The sequence below is a fragment of the Lissotriton helveticus genome (assembly GCF_964261635.1).
Source record: "Lissotriton helveticus chromosome 1_1 unlocalized genomic scaffold, aLisHel1.1 SUPER_1_unloc_53, whole genome shotgun sequence".
Lineage (NCBI taxonomy): Eukaryota > Metazoa > Chordata > Amphibia > Caudata > Salamandridae > Lissotriton > Lissotriton helveticus.
In genome coordinates, this window is record NW_027611696.1 from 1,331,050 (window position 1) to 1,349,151 (window position 18,102).

Below are 18,102 nucleotides of genomic sequence, written 5' to 3' on the forward strand. Positions count from 1 at the left end.
CTCACAATAACTTCAGGAGTCACAGTCCACACAATGTATATGCGTTGTTCCCCCTACTTCCAAGTTTACATGTATCCCCAATCACCTGCCCAAACCTCTCCCTGCTGATGCCAATGTGGTACTCCGTCAACCCGCAGACCATATCTTTGGCCCCTTTGAAAGTGCCCATACAATAAAAATGCTGCAGTTGTAAATACATATCAACTACCATTTGTTGTGTTTGAAACATTTTATTGAATAATAAAACATAATAAACATAAGCTGATTATTAAAGCAAAACAGAACATCAGTTGCCATACACATAAGAGACGATAGTTGTACATAAAAATCAACATAATGTAACACAGCAAAGTTATGTAGAGCACATTTCCTAATTTCGGGCAATCTTTAAAGTTCAACAATAGAAACGTTCATAAAGAACAGGAAAGGAAACAAAGAAGGTAGGATACAGTGATTTCATTAATGTAATGCTTCCTACATATAGAAAAACAAATACTAATTATTTTGCTTAGGCATAAAAATGCCTTACATTAAAATACTAAGAGAAATATATTGAACAATGAACATTTCATATGTAATTAGAATTCAATTTGAATATTGTATCCTCCTAAGCATTATTTGACTCATGATTACAACCTGAATGCTTTCTGGAAAGAAACCACCTCATGGGGTTCAAAATCACATCTTTTCCAACAATAGGATTCAAATGATAAACTTGAATTCCTTCAATTCAATTTATTGATTTAGGCCATTTTGGAGATCAACAATTTGAAATATATACAACATCCATACACTTTTGTAAAATTGTCTCCTAAACTTGAATTCTATCCACTTTTTGATTAAACACTTCCCATTCCAGCAAGCATCACAAGACCACTTGTTGTTATCTTCCCAATTAGTGATAATGTTTCGGCTGGCAACAACAATAAATATATTTAGAATTTTACCTCCGAAAGCAAAAACATGCCATTTCTGAATCATGGTGCACAATAAAATGTAGGAACACAAGGGCATATTTTGGTGTAGCATTCATTAAGGTTTGACCAGGCTTGAAACTAGAATTCTTGATTTTTTGGACATTTAAATGTCATATTTTTGAAAGAGTTCTAACAGACCCAGCACGAGCTCACCGAAAAATAGAAGATGACTGAATTGTACTTAGAGAAAATGTGCTGATAACTAATCTATTGATATAAAATACAGTGGTCAGGCAATGCTTGTAGATCTAATCTATTCAGATTTTAACTCCATAGTTTGTTCAATAAATTGACTGAGCATAATACTTGAAGGTCCATCTCTCAGATCAGTTCTAGTACCGTTTTAGTTGCGATAACACTAATAGAGATCATTGATAAATAGATTTTAAAAGCCATGGGTGGAATTGATCCTGGGTCTAAATCTAGATTATTGTCTGCAATAGAAACCAGTGCAAAAAGATCAAATCTAAAATCTTTGAATATGTTTATTATAGTGGTTTGGAGTAAACCCAGAAGACACACATTGTTACTGAAACTCAGAAAATGTATCTAAAGATTATGATTACATCCTATTTTATGTCCAGAGACTGCTTTAGCTGCTTTCCTGTTTAAGTTTAAAAAAAAGAAGACTATAAACTAACTAAGCTAGACGTGACTTTATAACTGGTTAATCAAACGTTTCTGGAGGTTTAGTATATATAAACAACTCCTTTTTTCTATGATGTGCCATATAAAATTGATGCTCTTTTGGTAAAAGTACATAATGTCAAAAAAGGCAATACTGCTTTTAAATCAATTTACTTTTGAAAGCTTGAAGTGAAAGACATTTCTAAGTGGCATTTGCTTATGAGTAGGCGCTAATGACCATTTCCGGATGACAATGTAATTAGCATTTTTTGTATAAGCTGTGTTAAAAGTATGGGTAGGAAAAATAGCTATTTTGGCCAAAGGCTCCCCTTTCTATATGCATGCTAGTTCTAATTCGTACACAGAATCACATTTTTTATGTTGTACACTGTAATGTTAGCGGAATCTATTTTACCCTTCTGATAAGCAAGGGATGACGATGAACCGTTTTTCGTCCCTGGTTTTAAACGGATTCAGGTTAAAAAAAATGGTTGTTTCCCGCATGCTGCTTTCATGCGACTTAAATCCCTTCAGTGGAAGAGGCGGCTGCATGCCTGCAGATATGGCCAGATCAGTACTTGGCTGCTTCGGTTCTCCAGTTGGGCTAGAATAGAAGCTGATAAGGGCAGGGGCATAGCTTCCCATTGGTGCAGCAGGTGCGATGGCACCAGGTCCCAGATACCTTAAAGGCCCACTGAACCCTGATAACTGCTATTTGTCACAGTTCAAACAGAGGCCTGAGGGGCCCACAGAACAATGATTATTGCTGTTTTCCACAGTCAAAACAGAGGGCAGGGGTCACATTTCCTTTCTTACCTTGGGACCCAGGGCACACTGGCTAGGCCACTGGTTAAGGATGCAGAGGGGAAGAGGTGGCAAGACAGATGGATTAATTAAACAGCTCGACGATGACTTCATGCCTGGGTATTAAAGTATTCATCGCAATTAAAGACTGAAGCAGGAATAAATCTCATAATATAGGGAGGCCTATGTACAAATGCAGCTCGATCAGACAGGTCGGGAACGCCTAATGGCTTTGAACTTGATAAAGCCACATTAATCACTGGTCTTGAAATACAAATGGCAGCATTAGGCACGCAGAGGTGTTATCTACGTAATCTCATTATGTTCAGGGTACGGGAGGGTGTTTAGGGAATAAAGCACTTTGACAAAAACATTTCCGCCACCTTAGAACTTCATTCTTCCTTCTCCTACCCTTGTATACAAGTAGTACCACATTCTTTGTATACCTGAATTAAATAGGCACAGAAAATGTACCATATTTAAAAACCTAGTTCAGAATTACATGGAAGGTGCACTGTCCCAGACTACACAAAGGTGCAGTCTTCGGTGGGTGCTGTCATCCCACACAGGGGGAGTACACCAGATTATGCTGGAAAAAACATGTGGTGCCCCAACATAGGCACAGTTGTAAACCACCAGTCTGCTGACATAGTGAAGCGCCTGGCAGCTATGAGATGAGGTGGCACGTTTCCCCTGCAGGTGGTTGGGGTGTGTCACGATCCTGTCAGGTGGGGGGTACACAATCAGTACGCCTCCTGACTGCTTGTCTCCCTCCGCCATGCAAATTCATCACAAATCTCGTCCCCTTTTGGCTACAGTAGAGTTTTTCAACACTACCAGCGCCAGACCCTGCTGCAAACCCAGCAGGTCTCCCAGTTCTTTCATGGCCATGGCACATAAAGGCAACGTCCAGGACATCATGCCACTGCGTGACCTGCCGATACAACTGGAGCAGCTGCAAAAAATCTTTGTGTCCTGCCAGACACTGACTCGCCCTATTGTGGGCAGTATCCAACAATGAATTAGATTGTGCCAGTGGCAGACCCATCTCCCTATTCCACCCAGGCGTAACAGTGGCGATGGATGTATCACTTCTGGGATGGGAAGGCCATATGGGAGACATAGATTAGGGAACCCTCGTCAGCGGCAGAGACCCAACTCCACATCAAGCTGTTGGAGTGGCGAGCATTTTACTTAGCGGTGAAGGTCTTCTGGCCCACCATCACAGGAGGGCTGGTGCAGCTTCTCACAGACAAGGCAGTCAATGACGATGGTCTCATTAGGAAGTGTCACACTTGAACTTGTTTGACAGCGAGCCAAGGATTCACCGGCTGTAGTTGTATGGTCCGACGAACGGGCGCTGGAACTGCTTAGTTGAATTTGACTTCCTCCCAGGTACGCTGCCCCAAGATACAGAAGAATACTTACTGGGTTGTATTGAATATAGTTGAGAAGCATTTTGGAGAGACGGCGATCTACCATCCTGATGAGACCATGGTAATTAACTGGAGCGGTCAAAATATTAACTATACAGGGACTATTTCATATAAATTATGTCTTCTAAGAATAGCCTTTGCTTAACTTGTATTGTACAAAAGTATTTACAGCCCTATTTCTGTGTACAAAATGTGGATCGGACGGTTTTATCATCATATCACTTTCATCTTGAGCACTGCGCAGTCATCACTCAACACTTTATATATACACTTGCTGATGAGAATACAATTAGAATTTTTGGAAATGAAAAGGCCTCATCTGAATTCTAATCATGATAAAAATTGTGAATTAATATCTGTCCAGGGCCTGCATATGTGATACAGACCTGTGAGATAATGAACTCATAGGCCTCTGTAGTTGTACACAGTGCGCATGGGAAGTGCTTCTATGCGTCTACGCTTGTCACTTCTAGAGCAGAATGATGTCGACACTGAGCTGCATGATGTCTCCTACTGCATGCAGCAGGACTGCTTTAAAGTTTGAGGATCCAGTCTGGTGTGTGGGGAATATTCACACGGTAAGGAATCTGCAGGTAAAGGAGTATCCACCAGAAAGAGCGTTACCGAAGGCAATGAACTGGTTTGTTATGTTTTCCTGCTGTTGTATATTATCTAATTCTGGGTGGTGAACTCAGCGGAGCTCGTAGAGTTCCTAAAAACTCTGCTCCATGGAGCGTAGCAAGGTTTTTTTCAATGCTCACACTCTTTAACGTCATGTCCTGGAGCAAGGAAAATCCACCACCTGATGAGATTTTTGCCTTGCTCGCGCTCGCCAAGGTCTAGTTAGCGAGCAAAATCAACCTCCTGGCGAGATTTCTCAAAGTTGGTCGTCGGATTTCTCAATGCAAGTGGGCTCGGCAGGTCACAACCACTCGCATTGAGAAACCTTCCTTCACATTGGCAAAGCTGCAGCTCGATTAGAAGCAACTGCACCCTCTTGTGCTGCACATGGTGCCTTTCGCGATTATTTTTACAGGGCGGGACAAACACCCCTGGATCAAAATCACCAAGAAGGGCATGACCCTAACGCACTCCGCTGCTCGCGGAACTCCGAGTAGAGCGCCAGAGTTTTTTTGGCACTCTGCGGGATTTCTTCATTGAGGAACTCTACCTATGCTTAATCTTATCATGAAAATATAGATATCAGTCATATGTTAAGAAACAAGGGTGAGTAGAAGCCTTTTGGGTGGAGTAAAATTTAAGACATTAATATTGTGATTTTTTTGGCAATTAGTTGATTTTTGCAAGCACTAACACTTCTCTGTGTAAAGTAAAGACCTTGAGAGTTTTGTAACTTTCAGATACTCAAATTGTGGATTTTGTTGCAATTAAAAAAACTTCAAGGCCTGAAATTTCTTTGGAGGTTGCATGCGGGCAGCCTAAGCTATCCTGCAAGAGTTTCTTGATGAATCCTATTGCAACTTCAATATGTGCTCTCTCATGTAAAATCAGGTTGTTAGAAGCTTTTTTACAACTCAGGATACGCCTTACTTTTCACCTGGTGTGGATGCATTTCTCATGTTTAGTAAGGTCTCCTTTCTGAGTATAACTTTTCTGGCTTTCCCCTTCTGTATAAGGCTTTAGTCCAGTGTGAATTCTCTCATGTGAAATGACATTGAATTCAAGACTAAACCTTATCTGACATTCAGAACACACATAAGGTTTTTTTCGCCCATGTGAGTTCGCTCATGACAAGTGAGAAGTAATTTGTAACCAAAACTTTGCTTGCATTTCGAGCACTCATAAGGTTTTTCCCCAGAGTGGGATCTCTCATGAAGCATAACACTGTCTTTCAGATTCAACCTTTTATGACATAAGAATTTTCTACAGTGTGGAGTTTCTCATGGTGAGATAGCGTTTTTCTCTGCAGCTTTTCTGGCATTCAGAGCACTCATAAGGTTTTCATCAGTAGGGAGTCGCTTATGGTTGGTGAGGCTGTGCCTATCAAACAGGAATTTCTGGCATTCAGAGCATTGGTGATGTTTTTCCCCTGTGTGCGTCTGCTCATGTAGAGTGAGATTGCGTTTAAAATTTATGCTTTTCCGGCACTTGGAGCACTGAATTATTTTGATTGTGTGTCTCTTATGGCGCTTGTAACCATCTCTACCTCTGAATCTTTTATGACATTTAGAGCACTGATAATTTTTTTTCTCCAGGGTGGATTCTGACATGACAATTGAGTTGATATTTTTGGCTGAAACACCTTTGGCATTCGGAGCACTGATAAAGTTTTTCTCTGTGGATGCTTATATGCTTAGCGAGAGCCGTTCTTTCACGGAAACATTTATGGCATTCAGAGCACTGATAAGGTTTTTCCCCAGTGTGGGTTCTTATATGCTTAGTGAGACTGCTTTTGTCACTGAAACATTTGTGGCATTCAGAGCACTGATAAGGTTTTTCCCCAGTGTGGGTTCTTACATGCTTAGTGAGACTGCTTTTGTCACTGAAACATATCTGGCATTCAGAGCACTGATAAGGTTTTTCCCCAGTGTGGGTTCTTACATGCTGAGTGAGGCTGCTTTTTAGAATGAAACATTTCTGGCATTCAGAGCACGGATAAGGTTTTTCCCCAGTGTGGGTGCTTAAATGCTTAGTGAGATTGATTTTTTGACTGAAACATTTGTGGCATTCAGAGCACTGATAAGCTTTTTCCCCAGTGTGGGTTCTTATATGCTGAGTGAGATTGAATTTTTTACTGAAACATTTTTCGCATTCAGTTCACTGATAAGGTTTTTCCCCAGTGTGGGTCCTTGTATGTTTAGTGAGTTTGCTTTTGTCACGGAAACATTTCTGGCATTCAGAGCACTGGTAAGGTTTTTCCCCAGTATGGAATTGCATATGTGCAGTTAGAAGTGATTTAAGTCTGAAATCTTTTGGGCATTCAGAGCACTGATAAGGTTTTTCCCCAGTATGGATTCTTATATGATGAGTGAGACTGTTTTTGTCAATGAAACATTTCTGGCAATCCGTGCACTGATAAGGTTTCTCTCCAGTGTGGGTTCTTCTATGCCGAGTGAGACTGTTTTTGTCAATGAAACATTTCTGGCAATCCGTGCACTGATAAGGTTTTTCCCCAGTGTGGGTCCTTGTATGTATAGTAAGTCGTCTTTTGTCACTGAAATATTTCTGGCATTCAGAGCACTGATAATGTTTTTCCACAGAGTGGGTTAATGCATGTCGATATAGACTCGGTTTGATACTAAACCTTTTGTGGCATTCAGAGCACTGGTAAGGTTTTTCCCCAGTGTGGAATCGCACATGTGCAGTTAGAAGTGATTTAACGTGGACATTTTTTGGGCATTCAGAGCACTGATAAGGTTTTTCCCCAGTATGGATTCTTATATGATGAGTGAGACTGTTTTTGTCAATGAAACATTTCTGGCAATCCGTGCACTGATAAGGTTTCTCTCCAGTGTGGGTTCCTCTATGCCGAGTGAGACTGTTTTTGTCAATGAAACATTTCTGGCAATCCGTGCACTGATAAGGTTTTTCCCCAGTGTGGGTCCTTGTATGTATAGTAAGTCGTCTTTTGTCACTGAAATATTTCTGGCATTCAGAGCACTGATAAGGTTTTTCCACAGAGTGGGTTAAAGCATGTCGATATAGACTCGGTTTGATACTAAACCTTTTGTGGCATTCAGAGCACTGATAAGGTTTTTTCCCAGTGTGGATTCTCATATGCTTAGTGAGATAAGATTTCCGGCTGAAACTTTTTTGGCACACTGAGCCCTGAGAGAGGTTTTTTCCAGTGTGCATTCTCTCAAATTCAGTGAGATGAGATTTATGGCTGAATCTTTTTTGGCACAGGTAACATTTTTGCGCAACTTGGGTTATTTTGCTTTGATTGAGGCGGGTTTGAACACTCAGTTTGTTCTCACAGCCCGTGTTTTTATAAAGTGTATTCCTAGAGTTACATTTAGTTGTCTCTTGCTTATATGCCACGGTAAGAGTGAACCCGATTTTAGGGTCGGGCTTGTTTAGATAATGTTCAGCATTTATCTCTAAAAGAAATTGTGTGTAATCTTCTTAACACTTGAATTGAGCAAAATATGTCTAGAAGCAGCCCTGTAACATCTGTCGAAATGTTTTAAGCAGATAATAGTCTTTTGGTTATAGCCTCACCGGCAGCAACTTATTTTGTGACTGAAGTTTTTCTCAAATCTATTTGTATAGGTTCTTTGCAATGCAGTGAAAAGGTGCTAGTCTGATATTTAATGATTAAACATGAGAATTGCCTTTTTGCACTGGCCTAATGTCAGTAACTGAGGGAATACGAACATGCACAGTACTGTTGTGGCTCACCAGTCACAGAACATCAGTTCGTTTTACCCTTTCTATGTTTGGTGTAAGGTTAAGGTTTGTAGTTCTAAAGACGAGGATTTATCTACATTAGCTATAGCGCAAAGGTGCTCATTTAATCAGTTTTTACATATCACTCCTGCACGACAGATAAAGTTGAGGCGATTTACATAGAATTACAGAACAGTACACAATAAAAAGGAAACAATCTGAGATGGTCATGAACACAATAAAGTGGTGAATTTTTAAGGTTTTCGCCAGAGTGAGCAGAGTGGGTCGAGGTGTAATATCCAGAGGCAGATAGTCTCCAACTTGTGTAACTGGTTAAAAACGGTTGTTGAACAAAGGTGATTTTCCAATCGTTTGGTTGTTAACGTGTCCGCTTCGAAGTCTTCTTTCAGTGTCTTTTCTTTGATGGTTTGCAGGAGAAACCTTTTGTTATATCTTTCTTTTATGCAGTGTGTGCTTCCGCTCTGGAATTACATGATGCTTTAGATCATTTGTGCTATAGATGAACGTTATTCTGTCATGCTGCTGCAATTTGTCTTTCTGATAATATTTCAGATGAGGATGTTGTGATTGGTCTTTCTGGCATTATTTCTGATGCTGTGTGGACAGATATGACTTTGCTCTGGGTTAATGAAATGCAAAATTAGAGACTTCACTTACAGGTATAGTACTTTCCTCCGCTCCCACTTCCTCGCCACACCTAGATTTTGGAAATTGTTTAAACTTAGAATGATGGATGTCCTTCAGTTTTTCAAAATAATCCTTCTTATGGCACTAACATTCAGTTGGCTGGTGCTAAATCTTGCTTTCTTCGTCCGTAATTTCAATCACCTATAGTATTAAAATTAAACAGTTAATACATGTAAATTTCCCCAAAAATAATTTACAAGCCATATCAATGCAGAATTGCAGAATTTTGAAAATGTTGAGCTGTTCTTCTGACAGAGCAGAGTGTAGAATGGTAGCCTGAGAGTACTTGGATGTAGGAGTGAGGAATTGCAGAATGTCCAACATTTTATGAAGCTCACAAAGGATACATGTACCCTATGGACTTGTAACATAGAATCCCAAAGGCAGAAAATAAAGTCATATGCCCTGGCACCAAACAGCTATTTAAAAAGAATACTATTAATTAATTTTTAATGTAGATTTCTGGGATGGGAATTTCCCCATGGACAACAGGCGTTTTCCCCTGCCCTGAGTTACCACCTACTTGTATCTGGTATCCTGACTTTAGTGCTCTGGCCTCTGCCGCACGCAAATCTATTGTGTATTACGAGGACTATGCCTAGACCAATCCCTCAACTATGGTCCAGAGTGTGAATCAAGGGCAATGAAATGAAGGCGTACTTTCATGTGTTCATTTTATTCCACCTGATTATCAGTTGTTAGGTTTTTCTGCACCTGGATTTACTGGGTGCAGAAAAACAGGACACCATTTTTTTCCAGACAGAAAAATTAGACTGAAAAGAGGCACAAGACTCTGGGTGCAGCAGAAGCAGCCAAGACTTATGCTGTTTTTTTTACTAACTGGGGAAAACACACAATTCTTCCCTCTGTTAGAAAATGCTTTCCCCTTCCCTCCCCTGCTTCACCAATCCCTCCCCTACTTCACCAATCTGCCCCCCAACCAACCACATGCATATATATACCACCTGCTTAAAACAAGTGGTAAATAAAAGCAGAAAAACACTATGAAATAGTGAATGGTATGTGGTTTGACAGGCAGAAGAATCTGTTCCTCGTGGCAACTCCCCAGTCCATGGCGTCAAACTAGTAACTACACGTTACTGGGGTAAAACTACCACAAAGAAAAAAAAAAGAAATTTACATGAGATTTTCCTGTCACTCCAGTACTGTGCAACTTCTAACAAGGGGTTATGATAGGTCACGGACCGGTCCTTTGACCTGGAGGGTCACACCAAGTGTGCCCTTATTTAAGGCAGAGGACTGTCATGGGTTTAACAGCTAGAGCGGTGGTATCAATGCACCCTGTTGTAAGGATCAATAGCCTGATGGGATCTTTGCATCATGGTCAGTGGAGTGGCTTCCTACTGACACACCCATGTAATGCTCCATTTCTATGCCTGTGCCCAGACTTTGCGCTAACATCAAGTGTGTGTTTAGGGTGTTGGTGTGCGTAGCATAAATGCAATGTGAGAGTGCGACAGATTAAAATGCATCTCCTGCCTGCCAGGTGTGTATACAAGTGGGACCATCTATCCCTCTTTTATACCCTAGTTCAAAGTCCTCTGGTACCAAGGAATAATATGCTCTACAAAGTACTCAGGTGCCTGCTGTGCCACCAGGGATGGTGTCAGCCTGACAGTCTATCTAAGTTGAAGGGACATCACCTGCAGGCTGAATTACTTAATGGAGAAGCTATGTACCTGTCCTGAAGAGCCTAGAAGTCTGCCTAGAAGTCTGCCTGTCTGGTAAGAAAGGGAAGGGAGTTGGACTATCCAATAGGAGGACAAGGCGGTCCTGGAAGAAGCAAGGTCTTACACCTCCCCGGTATTTGTAGGGCGGGCCGGAAAGCGATCCAGCAGGACCAGCTAGTCTGAGGGACCCCCCCCGCCAAGACTTTCCCAACAGTTAAAGGCAGAAAATAAAACTCTACGACAACGTGATTGTTGAGGCCCAGTTGGACGATTGTGTGCTGCCAACAAGCCCGTTCAAGGTTGCATTTGCCAAATTCCTAATACAACAGGGTCGGAATCTACTGGCTTCCTGGAGAGCCTGTGTTGGGCTTTTAGCTGCTGAGTTTTTGACTACTCTGTGTCAGAGGCCCATGAGGGACTACAACTACCCCAGTGTCGAGCACCCTGTCTGAGCTTACGCCTGTGGTCCAGCTGGCCACAGTGTGGGCTCAATTGCTGACGGTCGGGCCTCCAGAGGGCTGCACTTACCGACAGGCCAGGTGTGACTGCTACCTTGGGACTGCTGATCTTCGGGCAACTGCAAAGAAAAGACAGAGTGGGTGCCCTACTGAATGCAGCCCTACACCCAGGGCAAAAGCACTCCACAAAAGCCTGCTGGTGGGTCACTGCTCTCTCGAGTGTTCGGACGTGCCATTCAAGTGCCGGGAAACAGGAAAAAGACCCAGACAAGACTGACTCATCTTGTGAAAGGGTAAGATGCTTACAACAATGCTAATCTGGCATGCCTGCACTATCTTTTCACCCAGACTGTCCATAAAGTTGATTTTAGTGCCGCTACACACATAGCAGGGGGAATCTCAGACCATTCGCTGGGGAAGGTGCAACTCGATGGTCCGGTTGTGGACTTCATCCTACCCCCAAGGGTTGATCCATGATATTTATAAGACAAGACGTTCAAAGCTCGTATGAGAGATGGAGCAGACTTCTATTTTAAGGAGAACGGGCGGCCTGTTGAATCAGCTTGCATGCTATAGGATGAATTCAAGCCAGTGATCCTTGAGGACACTTACAACAAGGGGAAGGAAATACTGGGAGAGACTTCCTGAAGAACAAGTTACTTACCTTCGGTAACGCTTTTTCTGGTAGATACAATATCTGCCTGTGGATTCCTCACATTGTGAATACCCCTTGCGTCAGCAACATTCGGAAGTTCTTTTTGTAGCCTCGCGCCGACGTGGACTAGGACGTCATAGAGACACGACCTCGCTCGCGACTCCGCTGACGTCACCGACGCCTACAATAGGCCCACGCCGGCGTGATGACATCAGTTCCGCCCTTTTTTCCGTGCCATCGAGGCACACGGACGGACCAATGACAGTAGAAATGCATACAGTATACACAGTACACAATAGCAAAGGCAAAACACACAGTGTAAAGCAAAAGCAGGAAAGCTATAGAAACATTTCCATGACAGCAAAATATATATACATTACATTACAGTAACACTGGTATAGAAGAGTGGACAACGGGGAGGCGGGCGGGCATGTGAGGAATCCACAGGCAGATATTGTATCTACCAGAAAAAGCGTTACCGAAGGTAAGTAACTTGTTTTTCTGATAGATACATCTGCAGTGTGGATTCCTCACCTTGTGAATAGAGTCCCACAGCAGTCCCCACTCCCGGAGGAGGGTGTCCACTCCTCTATACCAGGAAATCCTGAAGGACAGAGCGTGCAAAATGACCGTCCCTCCTCACTTCGGTATCCAAGCAGTAATGCTTCGCGAAAGTGTGGAGGGAAGACCAAGTTGCCGCTCTACAAATATCCTCTACAGGCACACCTCTAGCCAATGCAGAGGTCGAAGACTTAGCCCTTGTAGATTGAGCCCTTATACCCTCTGGTGGTTCCTTACCGGCCAAAGAGTAGCAGATCTTAATGCAGAGGACGATCCATCTTGACAAGGTTCTTTTATGGACCGCTCTTCCTTTCTTGCAGCCAGCAAAGCCAATGAAGAGTTAGTCTTCCAAACGAAAGTCCTTGGATCTCTCCAAGTAAAAGGACACCGCCCTCTTAGGGTCCAGACGGTGCAGTCTCTCTTCCTTCTTAGAAGGGTGAGGGGGAGGATAGAAGGTAGGTAGGGTAATGGACTGACCCAGATGAAAAGGAGTAACCACCTTTGGAAGAAAAGCAGCCCTGGTCCTAAGGACCATTCGATCAGCATGAATGGTCAAGAAAGGGGGCTTGAAACTAAGAGCTTGAAGCTCACTTACCCTCCTTGCCGAGGGTATTGCAACAAGGAAGACTGTTTTAAAGGTTAAAAGTCTCATGGGACATTTGTGAAGAGGCTCAAAGGGAGCAACCATCAAAAAAGTCAAAACAAGATTTAAGTCCCACTGAGGCACAATAAAAGGAGAAGGAGGGAACCTATTTGTGAGGCCCTTCAAAAATCTTAAGACCACAGGAGACTTAAAAAGAGATGGCTGGTCAGGCAAGCAGAGAAAAGCCGACAGCGCAGAAAGATAACCCTTCACTGTGGCAACAGCAAGCCCCTGCTGCGCCAGAGAAAGGGCAAACTGGAGAACATCAGACAAATGGGCTGTCACCGGGTCAATAGACTTTTCCCCACACCACGTGACAAATTTGGACCATCTATAAGAATAGATGGACTTAGTGGAGTCACGCCTGGCTGACAAGATGACATCCACAACGTCAGGCGGGAGGGAAAAGGAATTCAGGTTGCCCCGTTCAATCTCCAGGCATGAAGGTGCAATGTCTGGAGGTGGGGGTGTAGAACCTGCCCCTCCATCTGAGAGAGGAGGTCTGCCCTGAGAGGGAGACGGAGCGGCGGGTGAGAGGAGAGGTGAAGATCTGTATACCACACCCTTCTTGGCCAGTCCGGGGCGACCAATATGACTTGGGCCCGGTCCTGGCGAATCTTCCTCAGAACCCGAGGAATCAAGGGTATGGGAGGAAACGCGTAAAGGAACTGATTTCCCCAACTCAACTGAAACGCGTCCCCCAAAGCTCCTTGCATCGGAAACTGGAGACTGCAGAACGACAGGCAGTGAGCATTCTCGCGAGTGGCGAACAGATCCACCCGAGGAGTTCCCCACATCTGAAAGATGTTGTGAACCACCTCCGGGTGAAGCCTCCACTCGTGGTCGGCAGAGAACTGCCGACTGAGACTGTCTGCACGCACGTTCAGAACTCCGGCCAGATGATTCGCCATCATACAAATCTGATGGTCCTGAACCCAGGACCAGAGGCGCAGAGCCTCTCTGCAGAGACACTGCGACCCCACTCCTCCCTGTTTGTTGATGTACCACATCGCGGTCGTATTGTCTGTCAGGACTTGGACCGAACGACCGCAAAGGGAAGGGAGGAAGGCCTTGAGCGCTAAACGAATCGCCCGCAATTCTAGAAGGTTGATATGAAGCAACCTTTCCTCTGGAGACCAAAGACCCTTGACCTCCAGATCCCCCAGATGAGCACCCCACCCTAGAGTGGATGCATCCGTTATCACTGTGGCCACCGATGGAGGCAGCTGGAAAGGCTTTCCTTGAGACAGATTGCCTTCCACGCCCCACCAGGACAGATCCGCCGCAGCTTCTCTGGAGATCCTCACTGACTCCCTGAGTTTTCCGTTGTGCTGATACCACTGCCTGCGGAGGCACCACTGGATTGCCCTCATGTGCCAGCGTGCATGGTTGACCAACAGAATGCAAGAAGCCATCAGACCGAGCAGGCGAAGGACCTTCAGGACTGGAACGACCGCTCCATTGTAAAACAAAGGAATCATTTCCTGTATGTCGCGAATCCTTTGAGGAGGAGGGAATGCACGACATACAGTTGTGTCCAGTACAGCACCTATGAACAGGTTGCGCTGGGAGGGCACCAGGTGAGATTTGGGTACATTTATCGAAAAACCCAACCTGTACAACAACTGGGTTGTCTCCTGCAGATGAAGTAGCACAGTCCCTGACGACTCTGCTTTGATCAGCCAGTCGTCCAGATACGGGAATACAGGAATCCCTGACCTTCTGAGATGCGCCGCCACCACTGCCATCACCTTGGTGAAGACTCGAGGCGCAGTAGTAAGACCAAACGGAAGGACCGCAAACTGGTAGTGCTGCGATCCCACCGTAAAACGGAGATACCTCCTGTGCGACTTCAGGATTGGAATATGAAAATACGCATCCTGCAAGTCGAGGGACACCATCCAGTCTTCTTCCAGCAGAGCCTGAAGAACCTGAGCAAGGGTGAGCATCTTGAATTTCTCCTGCTTCAGATAAAAATTCAAGATCCTGAGATCCAGGATTCGACGAAGACGACCATCTTTCTTGGGAATCAGGAAATACCGGGAGTAGCATCCCTGACCCCTTTCCTGCTCTGTGACCACCTCTATCGCACCTTTTCTCAATAGAGTTTGGACTTCCTCCTGGAGGAGTAACAGATGTTCCTTTGAGCAATACCCCTGGCAAGGAGGGTAATTGGGAGGGAATTCCCGAAAGGGAAGGGCATACCCAGTTTCTACGAGATTGAGAACCCAAAGATCTGATGTAACCGATTCCCAATCCCGTAGAAAGTGGGTAAGCCGACCCCCCACTGGGCCTACATGATCCTGAATGGAGGATCTAGGGCTGCTTCTCTGTGGCTGGGGGGTTGGAGGAAGTAGAGGAGGAAGAGGCTTGACGTCCTCGAGGACGTGCTCTCTGCTTTCCCCTGTATGACCTATACAAGGTATTCTGCTGCTGCTGTTGCTGCTGCCGACCTTGTCCATATGAACAAAAGGAAGAGCGACCAAACCCTCTGAACTTCCTATTTGTAGAACCTCTGACCTGAAGGCCAAGAGATCTAGCACTTGCCCTGCTGTCCTTGAATCTCTCCAAGGCCGTGTCTGCTTTCTTTCCAAAGAGCCCCTCACCATCGAAAGGCAAATCCAACAAAGCCGACTGCACATCAGCTGAAAAATCAGACGACTTCAACCAGGCTGAACGCCTTGTGGCAACCGCCGTGCCCATGATCCTTGCCACAGAATCCGTAGTATCAAGCCCACTTTGGATGACCTGACGGGCTGCCGCTTGAGAATCAGACAAGGCTTCCTCAAAGTCTTTTCTGCTATCCTCAGGGACCTAAGGGATTAATGAACGCATAGAGTCCATAAGAGCATGAATATATCTGCCCATAAGGCAAGTGGCATTAGAAGACTTCAACGCCATACTAGCCGAAGAGAAAGTCTTTTTTGCAATTTGGTCCTGTTTCTTGGCCTCTTTGTCGCCAGGCACCTGTGGAAAAGCACCCACTGATTTTTTAGAACAAGCAGCCTGAATAACCAAACTCTCAGGAGAAGGATGTGAAGACAAAAAAACAGGATCCTCAGGAGCCACTCTATACCTCCTAGCCACACTTTTTGAAACTGCAGGAGCAGAAAAAGGTATTTTCCATACCTCCATAATGGGATCTTTTAAAGCATCATTAAATGGAAGTATAGGCTCCACTGCCGAGCTTGGAGAATGAAGAACCTCAGTCAGTAAATTCGACTTAAATTCGACAGTGGGCAAGGTCAAACCCAAAAGTCCTGCTGCCTTCTTCATGACAACATGATATGGCTGCACATCCTTGGAGGGTGCATCAGGCCCTGAAGGCAAAGACCACTCCGGAGAAAATTCGAGACCACTCGCCTCTGCCAGGTCTTCAAAACAACTCCCATCCAGCTCGCCCTCCTCCACTTCAGAAGAAGATTCATCAACCCTCTGTTCATCAAGAAGACGTTGAGCTTCTCACCGAGATCTCATTTTGACACGAAGCGCAGTCGAATGCAACGTCGAATTCGACGACGTCGGAGCCGACTTCGGAATCGAATCCGAGGGCTTGGAAGGCTGCCCCATAGAATTAACAGGAGTCGGTGACGCCGGAACCGGAGTCGTCGACTTCGGCCGAGCCGGCGTCGATACCGGCGCCGACCTCGGTGGAGCTTGGTACTGCCACAGCGGAGTCGGGGCTGGCATGTATGGCATAAAGGGTGCCGGAGCATATGAGCATAACACCCAAATTGAATGCCATTGGACCCATGGGACCCGAAGGTGCACCAGAGGGGTACCACGATCTCGAGAAGACACCATACATCGCGTTTAAAAATGCAGAGGGGTCCTGACCTGGAGTCGGAAATGGTGGATGCTCAGGTCGATCTCGAGGTAAGTTTGAATCTGCTTCCTCAACAGGATTCGAAACCTCTTCCTCAACAGGAACTCCATTGATGTCACTTGGAGCCGGAGACGGAGTCGGAGATGGAGCCGGTGTCGGATCCGGAACCGGAGTCGGAGAATGGACCATCGACTCTGAAGGCGAAGCCTCACCTTCTTGATCCGACACTTGCGGAGGAATTACCTTCAATTTCATCCTCTTGGGAGACTTCGATCTAGAACCAGACTTATCACCTGAATGATGTCGGGATTCATGCCTCCTTTTCTTATGCTTCTTACGAGAACCGGAAGCGTGATCAGACGAAGACTTCGAGGCCGACGCCTCTCGAGACCTCGACCTGGATCTCGACTTCGACCTCTTCGAGTGCTTCGAGGATCTTTTAACTTTACTCGCCTTAAGCTTGGCCACAAGAAGCTTAGACTCCCTTTCACGAAGAGCCTTCGGATTCATCTTCTGGCACAAAGAACATCCATCAACGTCGTGATCCGAACTCAAGCACCTGATGCAGTCTTGGTGGGGGTCCGTAACAGACATCATCTTCCCACATTCTCTACAAGGTTTAAACCCTGTCTTCTTTGTCGACATGACAACGGAAGCAAAAGGTTAGAGAATGGAGAATCGAAGAAATAAAGTAACAATATACTAAATAGCTACAGAGTATCCCGAAACCGTTAGCGTCGACGACGCGGAAAAAAGGGAACTGATGTCATCACGCCGGCGTGGGCCTATTGTAGGCGTCGGTGACGTCAGCAGAGTCGCGAGCGAGGTCGTGTCTCTATGACGTCCTAGTCCACGTCGGCGCGAGGCTACAAAAAGAACTTCCGAATGTTGCTGACGCAAGGGGTATTCACAAGGTGAGGAATCCACACGGCAGATGTATCTATCAGAAAGACCTGACCCTGCCAATGCTAACGAATGAGGACCGAGACACACTAGACCAAGACCTGACAGTAGACAAAATAAATAAGACAATAAGAACCTTGCAAACAGGGCAAGCGACGGGGCCTGATGAGCTACCCTTAGAATTATATAAAAGCATGATGGATAAAACCAGGGAGTGCCTCCAGAGGAAGTTTCAGACTGCCTGAAAAGAAGGGTGTCTCCCAGAGGACCAAAGAGCGTCTGAGGTGGTGGTCAGCCCAAAAAAGGACGAACCAGCAACTGAGTGTGGGTCTTATAAACCTATCATCCTGCTTAATTTTGAGGCTAAGGTACTTGCGTAGCCCCTGGAGATCTGCCTGCGGACAGTAATTGCAACAGTGGATCATCCTGATCAATCGGGCTTTATACCACACCAGGGAACGCG

The 18,102-nt window shown here is 44.9% G+C and overlaps 1 protein-coding gene and 1 long non-coding RNA gene across 2 annotated transcripts in view; both read right to left on the reverse strand.

The window, feature by feature from the left end:
• Positions 1 to 265: 265 nt before the first annotated feature.
• LOC144806200 (uncharacterized) lies at positions 266 to 8,259 on the reverse strand. Its single transcript, XM_078672613.1, has one exon. It carries the CDS (start codon positions 7,658 to 7,660, stop codon positions 6,623 to 6,625), a length of 1,038 nt encoding a protein of 345 aa, XP_078528739.1. The 5' UTR covers positions 7,661 to 8,259; the 3' UTR covers positions 266 to 6,622.
• Position 8,260: 1 nt separating this feature from the next.
• Positions 8,261 to 18,102, reverse strand: part of LOC144806202 (uncharacterized) — a 51,374-nt gene continuing 41,532 nt past the window's right edge. The window contains exon 3 of the long non-coding RNA XR_013605724.1: positions 8,261 to 9,043. This is a non-coding gene — a long non-coding RNA (uncharacterized LOC144806202). The remainder of the gene's footprint in view (positions 9,044 to 18,102) is intronic.

Coding starts and splice junctions, on each gene's coding strand:
- LOC144806200 (XM_078672613.1), bottom strand. CDS start 7,660: ATGCACACTGGAAAAAACCTCTCTCAGGGCTCAGTGTGCCAAAAAAGT.